The sequence below is a fragment of the Typopeltis vanoorti genome, chromosome 4 (genome assembly GCF_054136105.1).
Source record: "Typopeltis vanoorti isolate ZY-2024b chromosome 4, IOZ_Tvanoo_1.0, whole genome shotgun sequence".
NCBI classification, from domain to species: domain Eukaryota; kingdom Metazoa; phylum Arthropoda; class Arachnida; order Uropygi; family Thelyphonidae; genus Typopeltis; species Typopeltis vanoorti.
The window spans coordinates 22,799,669-22,818,205 of NC_143552.1; the positions used below are offsets into that span (position 1 = coordinate 22,799,669).

The window sequence follows — 18,537 nt, forward strand, 5'->3', positions numbered from 1 at the left end:
ATAAAATACAACAGTGGGTAGATAGGGATGCAATACTAGTAACTTATTCACATTTTATAATAACATGATAGCAAAACTGGATAAAAGCAATGGTACTGCCAACTTTGCCAAGGCATTTGACAGAATACCATATGGAAAAACTATTACAAAAACTGGAGAGAACGGGAATGGATATTAGGCTAGTAGTATAGATTGGGGGGGGGGGGCAGATGACAGAGTGTAGTATATGGTAGACTGGAGTCTAGGAGAATGATAGTGACTAGTGGAGTACCTCATGGTTAATTTGTATATCAATGACAATAAGGAAAGATTTAAGAGGGGATATTCAGTTGTTTGCTGATGATGCAAAACTGGATAGAGCAATAGTTGATAAAGATATCCTGCAGAATGATTTAAATAAATTAGCATTGTGGGCAAAAGATAATGATTACCAATTTAATGTTGCAAAAGGTAAGGTTATGCACTTCAGGTTGAAAATATGAAAAGGTTGCATAAGGCGTGTGATATTGATGAGTATTGATCTGCAGGAAATTGATGAGGCTAGGGACTTGGGGATAATGATGGACAAAGAGCTAAAGTTCAAAGGGCATATTGCAAAATTGGTAAAATAGCTCAACAAATCACCTGGATGTTGAAAAACATGCAAAAATGTAACGATAAGGAAGTTATTATCCCTCTATATAAAGCTATGATTAGGCCACATCTTGACTACTGTGCACAGATTTGGTCACCTGGATTGTTTGGGGACCAGGAGGTGGTAGAAAAGATTCAGAAACGAGTGACCAAGATGGTAATGGGTTTGTGGAATACTCCCTACGAGTGATGAGTCTCTGGACTGCATGGAGATGCCGTAAATAATAATAATATGCAGTTTAAATTATACATATTTGGTCATAAAATACTTAAAAATGAGACTTTTTGTGGTTATGAGACCATCGGTACTTTATTAATATAATCCTGCCTACCAGTTTCGCTAGCGACTGTCTAGCTTTGTCAAGGCTGAACGGTACACACAAAAAAATATGAGAGAATAAGGAAACATTGCTAACTGTTAGGCAGTTAAGTTTGAAACTATGCATGACAATGCGTGCATGTGTTGAGAAGCTTCAGTCAGTATCATGGATACGTGTTGTACGCCCACGTGTTACATGATTTTTCATGTATTGTAGTTCTGTTAAACTGAGTGAGTTGACGATCACCTTGATTATCTCTAGTTCCTTTTACAGCATTCTTTCCTCCATTTCTGAGCTTCTTCAACAAAGAATATCCTCCAGAATATCTAACCACATTCTTGATATTTATTTTCTATGTTCTTACAACAGTCTTCCCATGACTTTTGTTTAGCCAGTGTTTCACACAGCGTTTAGCTTTCTTACATTTGTCTCTATATTCTCTAAGAGCACAAGCTGACTTGTTTGCCAGGAACTTTTGATATGCTTTCTTCCTTTCCTTCACTGCCTATTTAACTTCCTGTGTCCACCATGGAGTTCTGATTTTTTCTATCCTTGCAGATCTCACCACATGCCTCTCTGGCTGAATCAATCAATGTTTTCTTCAGAGCTTGCCACTGAATCGCCAAGGTTTGATTCCTGTTCTCAAACTCTTTCATTTTTTTTCTTGAATAATGTTTGTATATTTCAGTCTACAATTCACATCTGAGAGCTGCTACTTTTATTCACTTTAAAATTTTCTTAAATATTTTTCTTTTCAATATGAAAAGAAATGTTTATCCTGCTCAAGACTAAATGGTGATTACTTCCAATTTCTAATCCTTTGTACACTTTAGTGCCCTGCACCAGAGAGAAAACAATAACATAGTCGATGAGACTTTTCTTATTCCTTGAGCAATCTCTCCATGTGAATTTGTGCACATTTTTCTGTTGGAACATGGTGTTAGTAATAACGAATCCATGTCCTGAGCAGAAATCCAATAGGTATTTGCCATTATTATTAGCTTTGCTCTTTTCTCCAAATTTTCCCAAAATATTTTTGTATGTCTGACAATCATTTTCTGCTCTACTATTTAGATCTCCAACAAGGAACAACTTTTCCTTTTTCATTGTGTCAGTTGCTTTTTCTAAAGCGTCAAAAATTCCTCCACTTCTACTTTAGTAGAACCTTCTGTGGGACCATAGGCACAAATAAGTCTCATTGTCCAGTTCCCCATTCTGATATTAGCCCACATCACTCTACTTCAGACTGTCTGCCATTCAAGAAGATTAGCCTCATATTTAGTGTTGAATACTGTGGCTACTCCTTTTCCTTGATTGTGATTGCCTGAATATAACATTTTGTATTTATTACTCAGAAAGATCTCACCAGGTTTTGCCTTTTTTTGTTTTAGTCACTCCTATTATATCAATCTGGTACTTATCCAATTCCTTAGCTAGCACCATTTTCTTTGCCACTCAGGCTTCTTATGTTGATAGTACCGATCTTCAACTCTAGTGATATTGAGTTGGGGTGTGTTTTAGAGTTTGTTCCAGTAGCTGACTTTTCGCTGTTTGCCCTGGTTTCCTGGCGAATACAACGGGAGGCCTTGTCCCAGCAGGCATGAAATTCTGTCATGTTGTACCATCATTTAATATTGTGGTTTAAGCCAATAAGAATACAATTTGGTCGGCTAAATCCCAAATTGCCAGCCTATCCTCGTTTGTTCAGTATCCAGGTAGATACCTAACAGGGTGCACCACGAGAAGGTTAGGATTGGATAATAGGTCAGAAGCCCTGGTCGGTTCTCCGCATTCCTTTAAAGGCTATGTGAAGGTCTTCTCTCAGTTATACAGCTTTTGAAGTAATTGCTCCATACATCAAGGATATCTTTTTCTCTGATTTTCATGTCACCCTTATCATCTCTAATTCCTTTTATAGCACTTTTTCCTCCATTTCTGAGTTTTTTCAACAGCATCCATAATATTTTGTCACCTTTCTGATATTTATTTTCTATGTTCTTGCCAAAGTCTTTCCTTAGCTAATTTTACACAGTGTTTAGCCAACTTCACCACATGCCTCTCTGGCTGAATCAATCAATATCTTCTTCAGAGCTTGCCACTGAATCGCCAAGGTTTGATTCCTGTTCTCAAACACTTTCATTTTTTCTTCAATAATGTTTGTGTATTTTAGTCCACAGTTCACATCTGAGAGCTGCTCAACTTTTATTTGCTTTCAAAACTTTCTTACATGTTCTTCATCATCATCATCATCAAATTCCTGCCATGTACCCTCAAGGGGTGTACAGGATATGACAGTACTACATGAAAAAATTACATCATTACTAACTTCCTATCTACAATTTTCCTCCAAATCAGTCTGTTACTTGTCAAGACTCCAACATTATCAGATCTTATATTTCTATCGTCTAAGGCACTTTGTACCGTATCAATCCACCTATATCTTGGTCTTCCTCTGGGTCGTTTTCCTGCCAACCTGGCAGAGAACACTTGTTTTGCTAATCTTTCCTCTCCCATTCTATTTAAGTGACCATACCATCTGAGATTAGCTCTGCTAACGCATTCCTGGATGCTGACAATGTCAAGTTCTTTCCTAATATCCTCATTTTTAATATGATATTGCCATTGATGCCATCTGTTCACGCCTCTAATCTTTCTCAGGGCTCTCATATCTGCGGTCTCTAGTCTTTGGTCAAGTGTTTTACTTCTGACCCAGCTCTCAGATCCATAAGTTAAAATTGGTTTGAACACAGTCTTGTATACAGCTAATTTAGTGTTCCGACTAATTTCTTTCTTATTCCATATGAATTTATTCAATTGACTTCCCACGATACCAGCTTTGCTGATTCTGTTGTCTATTTCTATATTTAGTTTACCATCTTCAGTAAAAATTGTGCCTAAGTAGCTGAAATGTTTTACTTGTTCCACAGGTTCTCCATTCACAACACAGTTGACATTTTCAATGATTCTGCCTATTTTCATTGTCTTTGTCTTTTTATTGCTGACCTTCATACCATATCTATTACAACAGCTATTCAATTTAGTCAGAGAATCTTGCAGACTTGTAGCGGATTTATTTAGAAGTATAACATCATCTGCATAAAGCAAAGAGCTGACATTAACATCTCCAATTTTGATATCAGGTCCAATACCACATTCCTTCATAATGTGATCCATATAGATAATGAATAACAGAGGGGATAATGTACATCCTTGTCTCACACCAGATTTAACATTAAACCATCTTCCTGTACTTCCTTCAATTCTAACTGCTGACTCACAACTCAAATAAAGACTAAGTATTGCTTGATATAATGCCCCACTGACACCATATAACTGCAGCGTATTGAATAGCTTCTCTCTTGGCACCTTGTCATATGCCTTTTCCAAATCGACAAAACTTAAATACAGATCTTTGTTATATTCCCATGCTTTCTCGACTATTTGTCGTAAAGTGAAGATCTGATCCTGACAGCCTCTATTTGGCCTGAATCCAGCTTGTTCTTCACCAAGCTTTTCTTCCACAATTCTTCTCAACCGTTTCTCAAGTATACTTGCATAGATCTTGCCAAGAACACTCAGTAGGGAAATACCTCTGTAATTCTCACATTCAGTTTTATTTCCCTTTTTATATATGGGTACTATGAGAGCTCTACTCCAATCATTGGGAATTCGTCCCTCTGTCCAGGCTTTCTGAACTATGCAGTGCAGCCACTGTAAGACTCTTATACCACCATACTTCAGCATTTCTGGTCGAATATCATCTACTCCTGCTGCCTTTCCACATTTCAAGCCTTTGATGGCTTTTTCTACTTCAAGTATGGATATGTATTCCTGACTGCATGCCTGATCAGTGTTTTTTATCACTGTGCTGTCATCACTGCTTGTTTCATTTAGCAGTTTTTCAAAATAATTACTCCATACTTCAAGGATATCTTTTACTCCTGTTTTCATGTCACCTTTATAATCTCTAACTCCTTTTACAGCACTCTTTCCTCCATTCCTAAGCTTCTTCAACAACCTCCAGAATATTTTGCCACCTTCTTGATATTTATTTTCTATATTCTTGCCAAAGTCCTCCCATAACTTTTGTTTAGCTCGTTTTACACACTGTTTAGCTTTCTTACATTTGTCTCTGTATTCTGTAAGCGTAAAAGCTGACTTATTTGCCAGGAACTTTTGATATGCTGACTTTTTTGCCAGGAACTTTTGATATGCTTTCTTCTTTTCCTTCACTGCCTCTTTAACTTCCTGTGTCCACCAGGGAGTTCTGATTTTTTTATCCTTGCACACAACCTCACCACATGCCTCTCTGGCAGAATCAATCAATGTTTCCTTCAGAGTTTGCCACTGAATCTCCAAGGTTTGATTCCTGTTCTCAAACTCTTTCATTTTCTTTTCAATAATATTTCTGTATTTTAGTCTACAGTTTACATCTGAGAGCTGCTCAACTTTTATTCGCTTTAAAACTTTCTTACATGTTATTCTTTTCGATATGAAATTCAATTTTATCCTGCTCAAGACTAAATAGTGATCACTTCCAATTTCAAATCCTCTGTACACTCTGGTGTCCTGCACCAGGGAGAAAACATCACTATCAACAATAATATAGTCAATGAGACTTTTCTTATTCCTAGCCTCTTCTCTCCATGTGAATTTGTGCACATTTTTATGTTGGAACATGGTGTTAGTAATAACCAGTCCATGTCCTGAGCAGAAATCCAACAGATATTTGCCATTATTATTAGCTTTGCTCTTTTCTCCAAATTTTCCCAAAATATTTTTGTATGTCTCACAATCATTTCCTACTCTGCTATTTAGATCCCCAACAAGGACCAACTTTTCCTTTTTCATTGTGTCAGTTGCTTTTTCTAAAGCCTCAAAAAATTCCTCCACTTCTACCTTAGTAGAACCTTCTGTGGGACCATAGGCACAAATAAGTCTCATTCTCCAGTTCCCCATTCTCATATTTGCCCACATTACTCTACTTGAGACTGACTGCCATTCAAGAAGATTAGCCTCGTATTTTGTGTTGAATACTATGGCTACTCCTTCTTTTCCTTGATTGTTATTGCCTGAATATAACATTTTGTATTTATTGCTCAGAAAGATCTCACCAGTTTTGGTCTTTTTTGTTTCAGTCACCCCTATTATGTCGATGTGGTACTTATCTAATTCCTCAGCTAGCTCCATTTCTTTGCCATTCAGGCTTCTTACGTTGATAGTACCGATCTTTAACTCTGGTGTTGAGTTGGGGTTTGTTTTCAGATTTGTTCCAGTAGCTGACTTTTCGTTGTTCGCCCTGGTTCCCTGGCGAAAACAATGGGGGCCTTGTTTAACCGGGCGACGCCCCAGCCGGCATGAAATTTTGTCATGTTGTACCATCATTTTTTATTTTGGTTTAACCAATAAGAATACAATTTGGTCGGCTAAATCCCAAATTGCCAGCCCATCCTCGTTCATTCAGTATCAAAGTAGATACCCAACAGGGTGCTCCACGAGAAGGTGAGGATTGGACATTAGGTCAGAAGCCCTGGTCGGTTCTCCGCATTCCTTTAAAGGCTATGTGGAGGTCTCCTCTCAGTTATACAGCTTTGACCCTTAAGTACCCCCATGTTCTTCTTTCTTTTCAGTATGAAATTCAATTTTATCCTGCTCAAGACTAAATGGTGATCACTTCCAATTTCAAATCCTCCACATACTCTAGTGTCCTGCACCAGTGAGAAAGCATCGGTATCCAGAATAACATAGTCAATGAGATTTTTCTTATTCATTGCTTCTTCAAGTGAATTTGTGCACATTTTTTATGTTGAAACATTTTGTTAGTAATAATCAGTCCATGTCCTGAGCAAAAATCCAATAGGTATTTGCCATTATTATTAGCTTCTCTTTTTCCAAATTTTTCCAAAACATTTTTGTATGTCTGACAATCATTTCTTACTCTGCTATTTAGATCCCCAAACAAGGACCAACTTTTCCTTTTTCATTGTGGCAGTTGCTTTCTCTAAAGCCTCAAAAAATTCCTCCATTTCTACCTCAGTAGAATCTTCTGTGGGACCTAGGCACAAATAAACCTCATTGTTCAGTTACCCATTCTGAGTTTTGTCGACGTCACTCTACTTGATATTGCTCGCCATTCAAGAAAATTAGCCTCGTATTTAGTGTTGAATACTACAGCTACTCCTTTTCCCTGATTGTTATTGCCTGAATATAACATTTTGTATTTATTTCTTAGAAAGATCTCACCAGTTTTGTCTTTTTTGTTTCAGTCACCCCTATGATGTCAATCTGGTACTTATCTAATTTCTCAGCCAGCTCCATTTCTTTGCCATTCAGGTTTCTGATGTTAATAGTACCGATCTTGAACTCTGGTGATGTTGAGTTGAGATGTGTTTCAGGATTTGTTCCAGTAGCTTACTTTTCGCTGTTCGCTCTGGTTCCCTAACGAAAACAATGGGGCCTTGTTTAATCAGGCAACACTCCAGTCAGCATGAAATGCTGTTATGTTGTGCCATCATTTTATTTGTTGTTTAAGCCAATAAGAATACAATTTGGTCAGCTAAATCCTAAACTGCAACCCATCCTCGTTCATTCAGTATCCTGGTAGATAACAGGGTGCACCACGAGAAGGTAAGGATTGGACATTAGGTCAGAAGCTCTGGTCAGTTCTCCACTTTCCTTTAAAGGCTACATGTAGGTCTCCTCTCAGTTATACAGCTTTGACCCTTAAACACCCCTCTCAAAACTTAATATCTTGTTATATTATATTTCAGATTATGCTGAAATAAAGCCAAACACGGAGTTAAGGTTATCTGACAAGGCAGGAACAGCAACACCTACAGAAGTATCATAGTGAGGGAATTGTTACTCTTTTTCTTATGCTGAAGTTCATTCATGACACCTTGGTGTAAATTATGTGTGTTAAGTCATGAGTAAGTGAATTAAGATACCACAATATTTTTTTGGTTCACTCATTCATTTCTCTTGTTCTCCAGTATGTTAGTAAGAGGTGATAATCTCCTACTGGTGTAAAGCTAGTTAAATATCTTTACGTGATTTTTGTTTGCAGAAGATTTCATTGTTAGTTAATAATCAAAGTTAATAAACAATCAGAATAGAAGTTCTGTAAAAACTGTTATGTTGATAATATATTTGTTAAAACGATAATTTTATGCTTTATCCATTTAGGTTGGGTGTGCTGTCATGTGGCTTCTGGCTTATCCAATCCACGCTACAAAATTCACATCAATTTGACCATATGATTGAATTTTTATTGATGTACAAAAGTTTTAAGAGTGCATAATGCATCAGCACTCATCTTAATTGGTCCAATGTAATTAATAGTAGGATAACTTTGAATACTTTAATTTATCAATATTAATATAATTTAAAATATGGAAAGCATAAAAGTCACATGAAAAATGGCTATGCTTCACATGCACTGTTTATGTGAGAAGCACAAAGGGTTTATGCTATGTTGTGAGATTAATTATCGTTGGCGAATACTAGAGTAAGACACGGATATTGGAAGTTTTTTTCACTTGGTTAGACTATAAATTATATATTTAGTTTAATTCTTTATCCAAGTGTAAGTAAACAAAGTTTGCACCTTAAGTATCTTCAGGACTGGAGCAACTCGTGGCGAAGGTGGGCAAACTTCACATCATCTGCCTTAGTATCCCATAATGCAAAGCACATCTCCTTGTGGACACGTACAATGCTATGCATTATGGGAAGGGAGCCGACACCCTAATCATGTACCAATGTTGACAGCTCGTCATTGGGCATTGCATCTTGCTTGGTGTCAGGACCATCAAAACTGGACCTCTGCACAGCAGTGAACCAGAGTCATGTGGTCTGATGAATCCTATTATCAGTTGTAGCAAGCTGACTGGAGGGTGCAGGTGTGGCATTGACAGCATGAGGCCATGGCTCTGTGATGGATGGAGAGCCTTCTCATGTGACATATTAGGTTCTTTAGTGTGTCTGGAGAGGTCCTTATATGCTACCAGCTACCAAAATTTGCAGGTTGATTACCTGAACACTTTAATAACCTTCACGCATCCTGGAGCCAGTGGTCTGTTTCAACAGGACACTGAACCACCCTGCTGGGCTGCAAACACCCAGGCATGGCTCGAGGAACACTCATCTGAGTTTGGAACCATCCAGTAGCCCCCAATGTCCTGAATTTAAATCTGATTGAATCTCTCTGGGATGCCATAGAGCAATTCATCAGATCCATGTATATTGGTCCAACATCCACGATCAAAAGCACGGTTGTGGACAATGATGCAACAGGCATGGCTGGAATTACCTCTGGCAACCCTAGCATCTGGTGCAGTCAATGCCTCAGAGAGTATACAGGCTGTTATTCATGCTAGAGGAGGAGGGTCAACACGCTATTAGGTAGGCATCTCTAATGTTTTGTCCATTGACAAAAATCTTACTGAACAGAAGACACACACGTATACACATGGGCTAAATCTCTGAATTCATAATTTCAGGCATTTCACTATAATATAGTGAAATGCCTGAAATAGAACCTGTAAAATTAGGGGGAAAGAACAGATAGCTTAATTATAACAGGATTAGTTCAACAACTTTTGTAAGCAACTTTTGCAAGTCATCAGGATTTGAATATTTAACGGCATAAAGATTGAAGTAGTAATATCAGAATACAATAGGTACATGAGAAGTAATCTTGACATGAACTATCATGGCATTTTTATTTTATGAATTCTTCTGCAAGTGCAATTAACAGCAAATACCCCCCCCCTCTCAAAATAGGGAAATCTAATGTGAGTGAACAGTTGATGTTATGGGTTGAAAGTGTTAGTTTCATTAACATTTTTGAGGACAGCAACAATTTTTTTTTTTTTCAGATGTAACAAGAGATGGTGTCAATTAAAAAAAAACTTACTGAATAGAAGAAACACTCAGTATACATATGGGCTAAACCTCTGTCATTCATAAGAAATACATCAAAGAAAATTAGATATCCACAAGAAACATCAAATTAGATATCCAAAAGAAGCATTTCAAACCTATAAACCAAATGTACTTTGCATTTAAACTTTTTTACACCCTTGAGCATCGTAAGAGATCAGACATTAAAGAAAAACTAAATCTTGACTATCATCAGCTCACACATGATACCAAAGAAGTTGGACTGGAAATCCACGTGTTATTTATGACAGTAAACAAAACCATTTTTAAGGAGATAACCTCAATTCATCTTTTTAAACTAATAGTTTCAGGAAGATTATAGTAGTTTAAAAAGAGTGAAACTTTAAATGAAATTAAGAATGAACTTTAAAAATAATCTATCATCATTTGCGACCTCCTCAAAGACTCAATTTTGTTTTCAAGCCATAATTTGAAACTGGGGACAAATATTTTTTGCTCCCCCTCTAATAAGTCTTAGATATTATTATCTTGTACAAACTTGTTTTCTTCATCTTGTCTTCCTCCTAACATGTTAAACTCAATGGCCCATCTTGGACAAGTAATGTGGCTTCTACTCCATATCCAAGAAGCAAAGTATATATTTCAAGCCCATTCATGGGCTTGAAATATAGACTTTTGCATGAGCCATTAGTAGCAGAGGCTCTACCAATCGACCAACATTTGCTGGCAAAAAATCAACTTTTTGCTGACAACCTAGCCACCAGTGAGGTTCGAACTCACGACCCCTGGTTTACGAGACCAGTGCTCTAACCACTGAGCTATGGTGTTTATTAATTATCTTGAAAAGGGTAAAACAGTAACTGGGAATATTATTCCAATCTTTTAACCAGACTAGATGAAAAAATTCACGAGAAAGGACCTGGTTTACAGAAGAAAAAATCATCTTTCATCAGGACAGTGCACCTGCCCACAAAGGTGTTTTGGCAATGGGAAATTTAAGGGATCTGCACTATGAATTGTTGGAACATCTGCCCTATTCCCCAAATTTGGCTCCCTGTGACATCTATTTCTTCCCAAAACTAAAAATCTTCCTCTCTGGTCAGCATTTTTCTTCAAATCAAGAGGTGATTGCAGCTGTAGAGGGGTATTTTGCAGATCTTACTGAGAACCACTACAGGGACAGGATAATGGCACTGGAGCATCGCTGGAATAAATGTATTAGTCTTAAGGAAAATTATGGTGAAAAATAAAAATAATTTTGAAATTATAAATTCGTTTTTTCATTGTTAGGTCGAGAACTTTTCAGACCACCCTCGTACATACAACAGAAGATGCAAAAGTTGAACCAAAGGGCATAAATCATGGATGTTAATTCAATTATTATCCATTGCGTGAAGTCTCAAAATCAGAAAAATACAGAAATATGCAATTTAGACAACAGAGACCAAGGTCCAGGTATAAGTATTACTGCCATCAGTGAATGTGGCCATTACCAGCAGTAACACTGCTCTACCATGTTCATCCCATGCCATGATTTCATTAAGACCCAGGTTAGTAAACCATACAGGAAATGAGATTTCATTGTCAAATTGTTTAACACATATGTGGTACTTCAAAATATCAAATGCAAAAAAATAGAGACAAGCACAGGCTACAAGCAGGTTAAGACATCAAAGCTAACTAAATCATGCAATAGTCATTAGTGCAGTCATGAAGTGTGGGGTCCTAGTGAAGCAAATGAAAATGTTCATTAGATAAGGGTGCTTATCTATAGAACATTATGGATTGTGGATTTCCACTGCAGGAAATCCACAATGCTCCCTTAGTTTCAAAAGACTGTCTTTTGAACAAGCTCTGGTTTTTCTATATATCTGGAAGATGTTGGATGCTGCTAAGCTGTTGATTGTTGTTGTTGGGATTTGTGGTGATAAAGAAACAACTACATTAGGTTAGAATAACTTTAATGAAGTCCTCTCCAGCTTGTGTGAATGTCCCCATCATATAAGAACAAATACTTTTCTGATGGTCATCATCTCATATGAGAAGAGCTTGGGGATTCATCATGCACTGGTATTTCAGTTCTACAATAATCCTTGACAAACACACACATTCTTCAACATTACCTTGAATGTCAGTATGCATCTGTCAGAATGGATCACCTAATTGACCAACATATCCTCCTACTTTGGAGATACACATGACATTTTCCTCTCATGGAAGTTTGAGTTTTTCATCCCTCAAACCATTAACAAACATAACATACTTGACTCACAGCTTTCGATGTGTCAGCTGTAATTCCAAATAAAGAAGTTACGGTTTGTCCAATATATCACTGCTGGTGGGTCTCCAACTAACAATGGATAATGCCATCATTAGGATGGTACTTGCACAGAAACTCAACCATTTTCTGAAATGGCTGTCATATTTGACATATCAACCACATGGAGTCTAACTAAACCAGACATGGATTAGCATCTATGCATAGTTGATATCAAATTTCATGATATTTGAAACAATACTGAATTTACCACAGGGTTTTGTAGTTTAAATCTCTTTGCAAAGTCACCCAGAAGTTGCTGCTAAAGTGTTTATGTAAACAGACTTGCAAAGTTAATCATTAATAAAATTAATCATCGACCTTCAATAACATATATTTCCATTGTAATATTTAGATTTTTTTTTTTTTTTTTGATTAAGTCTTAGCATATAAAATTTTATATTTAAATCACAGCACTACTATTACCTGCAGCACTAACCTTTCTTGGGGTCTCCCTTGAAAAATAACTATAAGGAATGAATCTTAAATGACATTTATCATCAGTTGTATGGTTTATAATATCCATCTCTCCATGGTGATCCACCCAGAGGCGACCCACAATTATGTTATGCACTGTAGTAGTAACTTTACGCCATGTGTAGTGATGGCCTGTTTCTGGGAATTCTAAATGTGCAATACCAAGTGGAATAATCTGCAGGTATTTTCCTCGAAACTTACTTGACATAGTAAATTCCTGCCAACATTTCCAAGAATGTCCTTCACAATACTGAGCTAACATTGGTGGATGATGACTAACCTACATAATTGGAAAAAAGAAAATCATTAAATGGCTGGGTTTTGTTTCATTATGGGGACAACTGACCTCAATATAGCAAACCTGTATGTAACACAAAAATAGTTCACTATAGTAGACAGTTTTCTATACTGAATTTCCTTTAATTCACTATAGAACAGCACTGTGCCTACGGACTTTTAGATAGTCTGTCAGAATAAGCAATCTCTATGATGATGTTTGCTATAGTGAGTCAACTGTATCAATAAATTTAATTTTAAGCTTTCTGATCAGAACACTTAATCATCACCATGAAAAATAGATGAAATGAGTCAGAATTTTGTCATTTTGTATACATTTGCACAAATTTTATCTGAGTCATTTATTCTTAAAAATGTGACATAATACACAGAGGAAGGAAAAATGTTAAAGATATGTGAATGGTTTTCATAATGCATAATATGGTACTCAGTGGCATATTTAGGTATTTGCCGCCCCTCATATTTAATGAACATGTTGATTTACATATCGTAAATTCATAATATAAATAACTATATATATATTATGACTCACCCAAAATGTCCTAAAATATTCTACGTCTTGCTGCTCACCTATATGCTTGCAGACACAACTTACAATGAGGAAAAAAAATATTTCTCTACTTGTGAGTATATGCGGCATATAAGTTACATGTTATAATTTCTATATATAGAAAGAAGAATTAATGCTAAATTGCATTCAATTGAGTTATTAAATGCACATACAGAAGAAAATGCTTTTATTCATCATATATGATTTTGCTTTAGTGAAAGACAATGCTGGTAAGCTTATGATAAAATGTGTTATTAAACTGTTCAGCTTACATTGACATTATCAAAGCAAATGCTGCAGTCTTAAAAATAAGGATTATATGCATAATAGCTTCAATGAACAATTGCAGCTACTATATGATTAGCCTTCATAGCATTCCTATTTGTTGGTCTTGGCTTATTAGACTCTGATGGGATAGATCAGTGACATATTCCAAATATTTGACAGTTTCTGAAAGTTACATTTGTTCATGTTAGTTTTTGTCGGTTGTGAGGCTGAATGGAAGAACAGTATTGTTCTTGAACCTGTTTTTGTATAGTATGGTGATTCAGTTACATGTTACCAGGTAAAGGATTTTCTGGGATGGAGTTCACTAGTCTTAATTTATAGTATCTAATAAAAATTTCCTTTTGGACATTTCAACATCCCTAATTGACATGGAGAAAACTTTTCTCTTTGGTAAGTGGTTAAAGGATTGCTTTGTAGAGGAAATTTTATCATTATTGTATGGGCACCTCCACTGAATCTGAAGACTCACAACTGGAGACCAAAACTATCCACACAATCTATCAAACCTCTCCTTGAACCCATTAACAGATAAAGCACTCACAACTGACTCTGGCAATCCATTTCACTCACAACTCTCCAAACAAAAAATCCAGTCCTCACACCCCTACTAACCACACCTTTATTCAACTTACAGGGATGACCCCCCCTTGTTCTTCCCCCCCAGCCAAGTGCTAAAACATTTCCCCTGCATCAATTCTATAAAAACCTTTAAGCAACTTTAATGTTTCTATCACATCCAATCTTTTTCTCCTATCAACCAACTTCTGCAATCCACACACACACACACACACTCTCAATCTATCTTTACAGGGAACATTTCACAGACCACTCACCATTGGTCATCATTCGTCTCTGAATCTTCTTCACCACTTCCTCAATCTCCAAGAAACCCAGGAGACAAGACGTGAGCACAGTAATCCAGACATGGATATATAAAGGCCTTGTAAAGAGGAATAACAACTTCGTTATCTCTAATTGTTAACGTGTTCTTCAATAGCCAAGTAATTTTATGGGCCACCTTAGTAATATATCCTCTAAACTTTAACTCTCTGTCTACCAACATCCCTAAATCTCTAGCTTCATCTATTTCCTGGATTATAGTGCCATCAATATGACACACAGCTTGAAAATCTATTTACTATAAATTATATACCAATGATGTAGTCTTAGAACCTCCCTTACACAATTGAATAATTTTGCGATCTTTCCACTCCCCGGAACTCTACCAGAGATGAGACTTACAGAGTCTAGACTGAGGCGTTCCCAGTTCCCTTCCAAATTCTCTCAAAACCCGAGCTGATATAGCATCCAATCCCGCAGTTGTATTTACATTGAGATTCTGCAATATCCTAAGAACCTCCACTTCATCCACCTCGTTTCCCGCATCAGTGTCCTTCATATCTGTTAAAGCAGTAACCTTTAATTGATATACCGTTGGAAATTTAATCCTTTATCCAAGTATAAGCAAACAAAGTTTGTGCCTGAAGTATTTTCAGGACTGGGGCAACTCGTATATAGAAGCTTATGACTTCACTTCTTGCCTTGATATCCTATAATGCAGAGCACATATCCTTATATGTATAATGCTATGCATTCTGGAAAGGGTCACAACCCAGACTCAGAGGTGTCAACCTTGATACCAAGGTTGAAGTAAAGTAGATGTCATATTTTCATATATGAGTTGCCAAAAGATGGGGTCCTGAAAATAGTTCAGGTGCAAACTTGTTTGCTTACACTTGGATAAAAGATTAAACCAAGTATATAATTTCTTGGCCTCTTTCATTTATAGTATAATCAGGTGGAAAAACTTCCAACAACTATCTCTAATCTAGAGTATTTTAATAATAAAGTGTGACACCTTTTGGCAACTCGTATCGCAACTGGGTCTTTTCTCAAGAATTTATTTTCTTCTGTCTAGTCTGGTTAAAAGATCGGAATAATATTCCCCAGTTACTGTTTTACCCTTCAAGATAATTATTAAACAAAATGCCTTTAGCAACCCAAAACACTGATGGCATGACCTTTCCTGCTGATGGAACCGACTTAGTCTTCTTTGGCTCTGAACAATCGGCTTCTGTCCACTGTTTTGACTGCTGTCCGGATTCTGGTGTGTAATGGTGAATTCAAGTCACCCCCATAGTAATAAATCGACACACAAAATCAGTTTTATTCTTATTAAAATGCTCCAAGCACTCTTCAGAGATTTTCATGTGAGTGCCTTTTTGATCTGCTGTGAGCAAGCGTGGCACCCATCATGCAAAATATATATTCTACATGTACTTTTGAAATGCCTATAGTTTTAGCAATTTCACGCACTTTGACTCGCCAGTCATCCAATACCATATCGTGCACTTGATCAATGATTTCTGGTGTTGTTACACTTTTTGGATGTCCTTCAAGTGGATCATTGTAAGATGATCCATGATTCATGTGGCTGCCCATTTCTTAATTGTTGAAAATGAAGGCGAGGAGTACCCATAAACCTTTATGAACTTTGAATGAATTTCTTTTGTTGTTAAACCTTCTTTTACAAAGAATTTTATAACCACACAATACTCAATTTTATCCATTTCAAGGGATAAAATTGAGTATTTTATTGAGTATAAAATTGAGTATAAAATACTCAATTTTATCCATTTCAGGAGATAAAATTGAGTATTTTATCCCTTGAAATGGATAAAATACTTTTCTATGGTCGAGGCCAAGAACTTTTCAGCCCACCCTCGTACATAGTTGGAATTCCTTCCTTCCTTTACTAGGAAGAAGAAGAAACAAATTGTGATTAAGTTACTTATCAATCTTGTTATGGTCTTTTCCTGGCTTCATAATTTTTGACAGACATTTGGAGATGCCTTTCACATCCTGTATGGGAATGCTACGGACTTATTCTTTCCTAGGTTGATGTGTGGGGAAGTGACTAATGACCTTATGAAGAAATACAAACTTGCTGCTACCTACAAACCAATCAACCAGATCCATAATTTGTTACCTTCTCCTAAAGACAAACTCTCACCTTTGATGCTAGTGGTATTTACGAAGTTCCATGTTCCTGTAAGATGCCTTACTACGGACAAACAGGAAGATCTATTAGTAAACATATCTCTGATCATCAAGACCATATCCGTCTCATCCAACTGCAAAAATCTAGCCTCGCACAACACAGAGTTGAAAACCCAAACCATAGGATCAAATGGAAAAACACCAAACTTCTACATAGATCCTTATATAAATATGAGCATTTATATAAAGAACGTGCTGAAGCCCTACATCACAGACCCAACTTAAACCATACTGACGTTCTTACTATCAAGTGGCAGCCAGTAAAATTTTAAGTGGGGGGTGCTGCCTATACAAAATAAAAAAAAATATTTTTTTTCCTAATTAGTAACCAATTTATTAGATTTATAAATAGATTTATAAATATTAATTTATTAATATTTATTAAATTTATTAATAAATCTGTAGATTTATTTATTAATTAATTACTAATTAGGAAAAAAATAATTTTTAAAAATTTTGTATAGGCAGCACTCCCACTTAAAATTTCACCGGCCGCCACTGTTACTATCCCTAAAGTCTGGGAAATTGTCATACTTAATTGTGTAAAATAAATGTATGTATGTTATTTTATTTTAATTTAATCTAATTTATTTTTTATCAGATATATTTATTCAATTCTATAACACGCTACTGCACGCATAGTGGGATTCCATTGTAAGCATGCACCCTAACTGTATGTTATTCCTAATATTGTTTGAAATAACTGTACTAATGATGATGTCCTAAGATACTTAGGACGAAATATTTACTTATTAAAAATAATTTAATTACTGTGGTTACGTGTGTATGTTTAGTCATGAATACTCCACAGGTTTCACTATATAATAGATCTTATTCCTTCACGGGGAACTAACAGCACAGAACAACACTTACTACATAAACTTCAAATGAAACAGGGTAAGCTACATGCCAGAATCTCCTTTTTAAAAAAGTGCAGATGCGATAAACTCATTCCCATGTTTGCTAAACTAAAGGAAGTTATCAAATTAAATTTATTAGAAGTGAGCCATTCCTTACTGCTTAATCAGTTACCAGTTTCTACACATGAATTGACAACAAATATTATAAGCTCTTAACTCCTTAAAATGAAATAAAAACAAAATCATCACCAGAGCCAGCAAGGGAAATACCACTGTTATCTTAGATACCAATTCATATGACTGTAAAATAAATTTATTACTTCGAGATCGAAATACATACACTGAAATTGATTATGATTCTACAAAAAGGCAGTTCAAGAAACTCAAGAAGTTACTTGATGAAACCACTTCCTTAGATCAAGAAACCTTAAAAAAACTCAGAACATACCATGCTAGGCCTCCTAGAATATATGGTTTACCTAAACTTCATAAGAACAACATTCCACTCAGACCCATTGTGGATTCTATTAGCAGCTCGATTTACAAATCATCAAGATTTTTGTTTAACCTTCTCCGTCCTCTTATAAGCCACTCTGCCTCATCAATTAAAAATTCCATAGAGTTTCACATAAAAATAAAAGACATTCACTGTCAGGAACGGACATGCTAATTAGCTTCGACATTGTCTCCCTCTTCACTAATATTCCCCAGAAGGAAACAATAGACTTGTTAATTCAAAAATTTCCATCCCATATTGTGGAATTATTTAAATTTGTTATTACATCTGGATACTTCACATGGAAAGAAAAAATATACAAGCAAGAGGAAGGA

General features: G+C 36.2%; 1 protein-coding gene and 1 non-coding gene across 2 annotated transcripts in view; both read right to left on the minus strand.

The window, feature by feature from the left end:
* Nucleotides 1-18,537, minus strand: part of Osbp (oxysterol binding protein) — a 325,446-nt gene that overhangs the window by 113,205 nt on the left and 193,704 nt on the right. Inside the window, exon 9 of the mRNA XM_090391682.1 lies at nucleotides 12,614-12,931. Within this exon, the coding sequence (XP_090247808.1) occupies nucleotides 12,614-12,931 (318 nt within the window). The remainder of the gene's footprint in view (nucleotides 1-12,613; nucleotides 12,932-18,537) is intronic.
* Nucleotides 10,612-10,685, minus strand: TRNAT-CGU (transfer RNA threonine (anticodon CGU)). Its single transcript has one exon. It is a non-coding gene; the product is annotated as a tRNA-Thr (tRNA).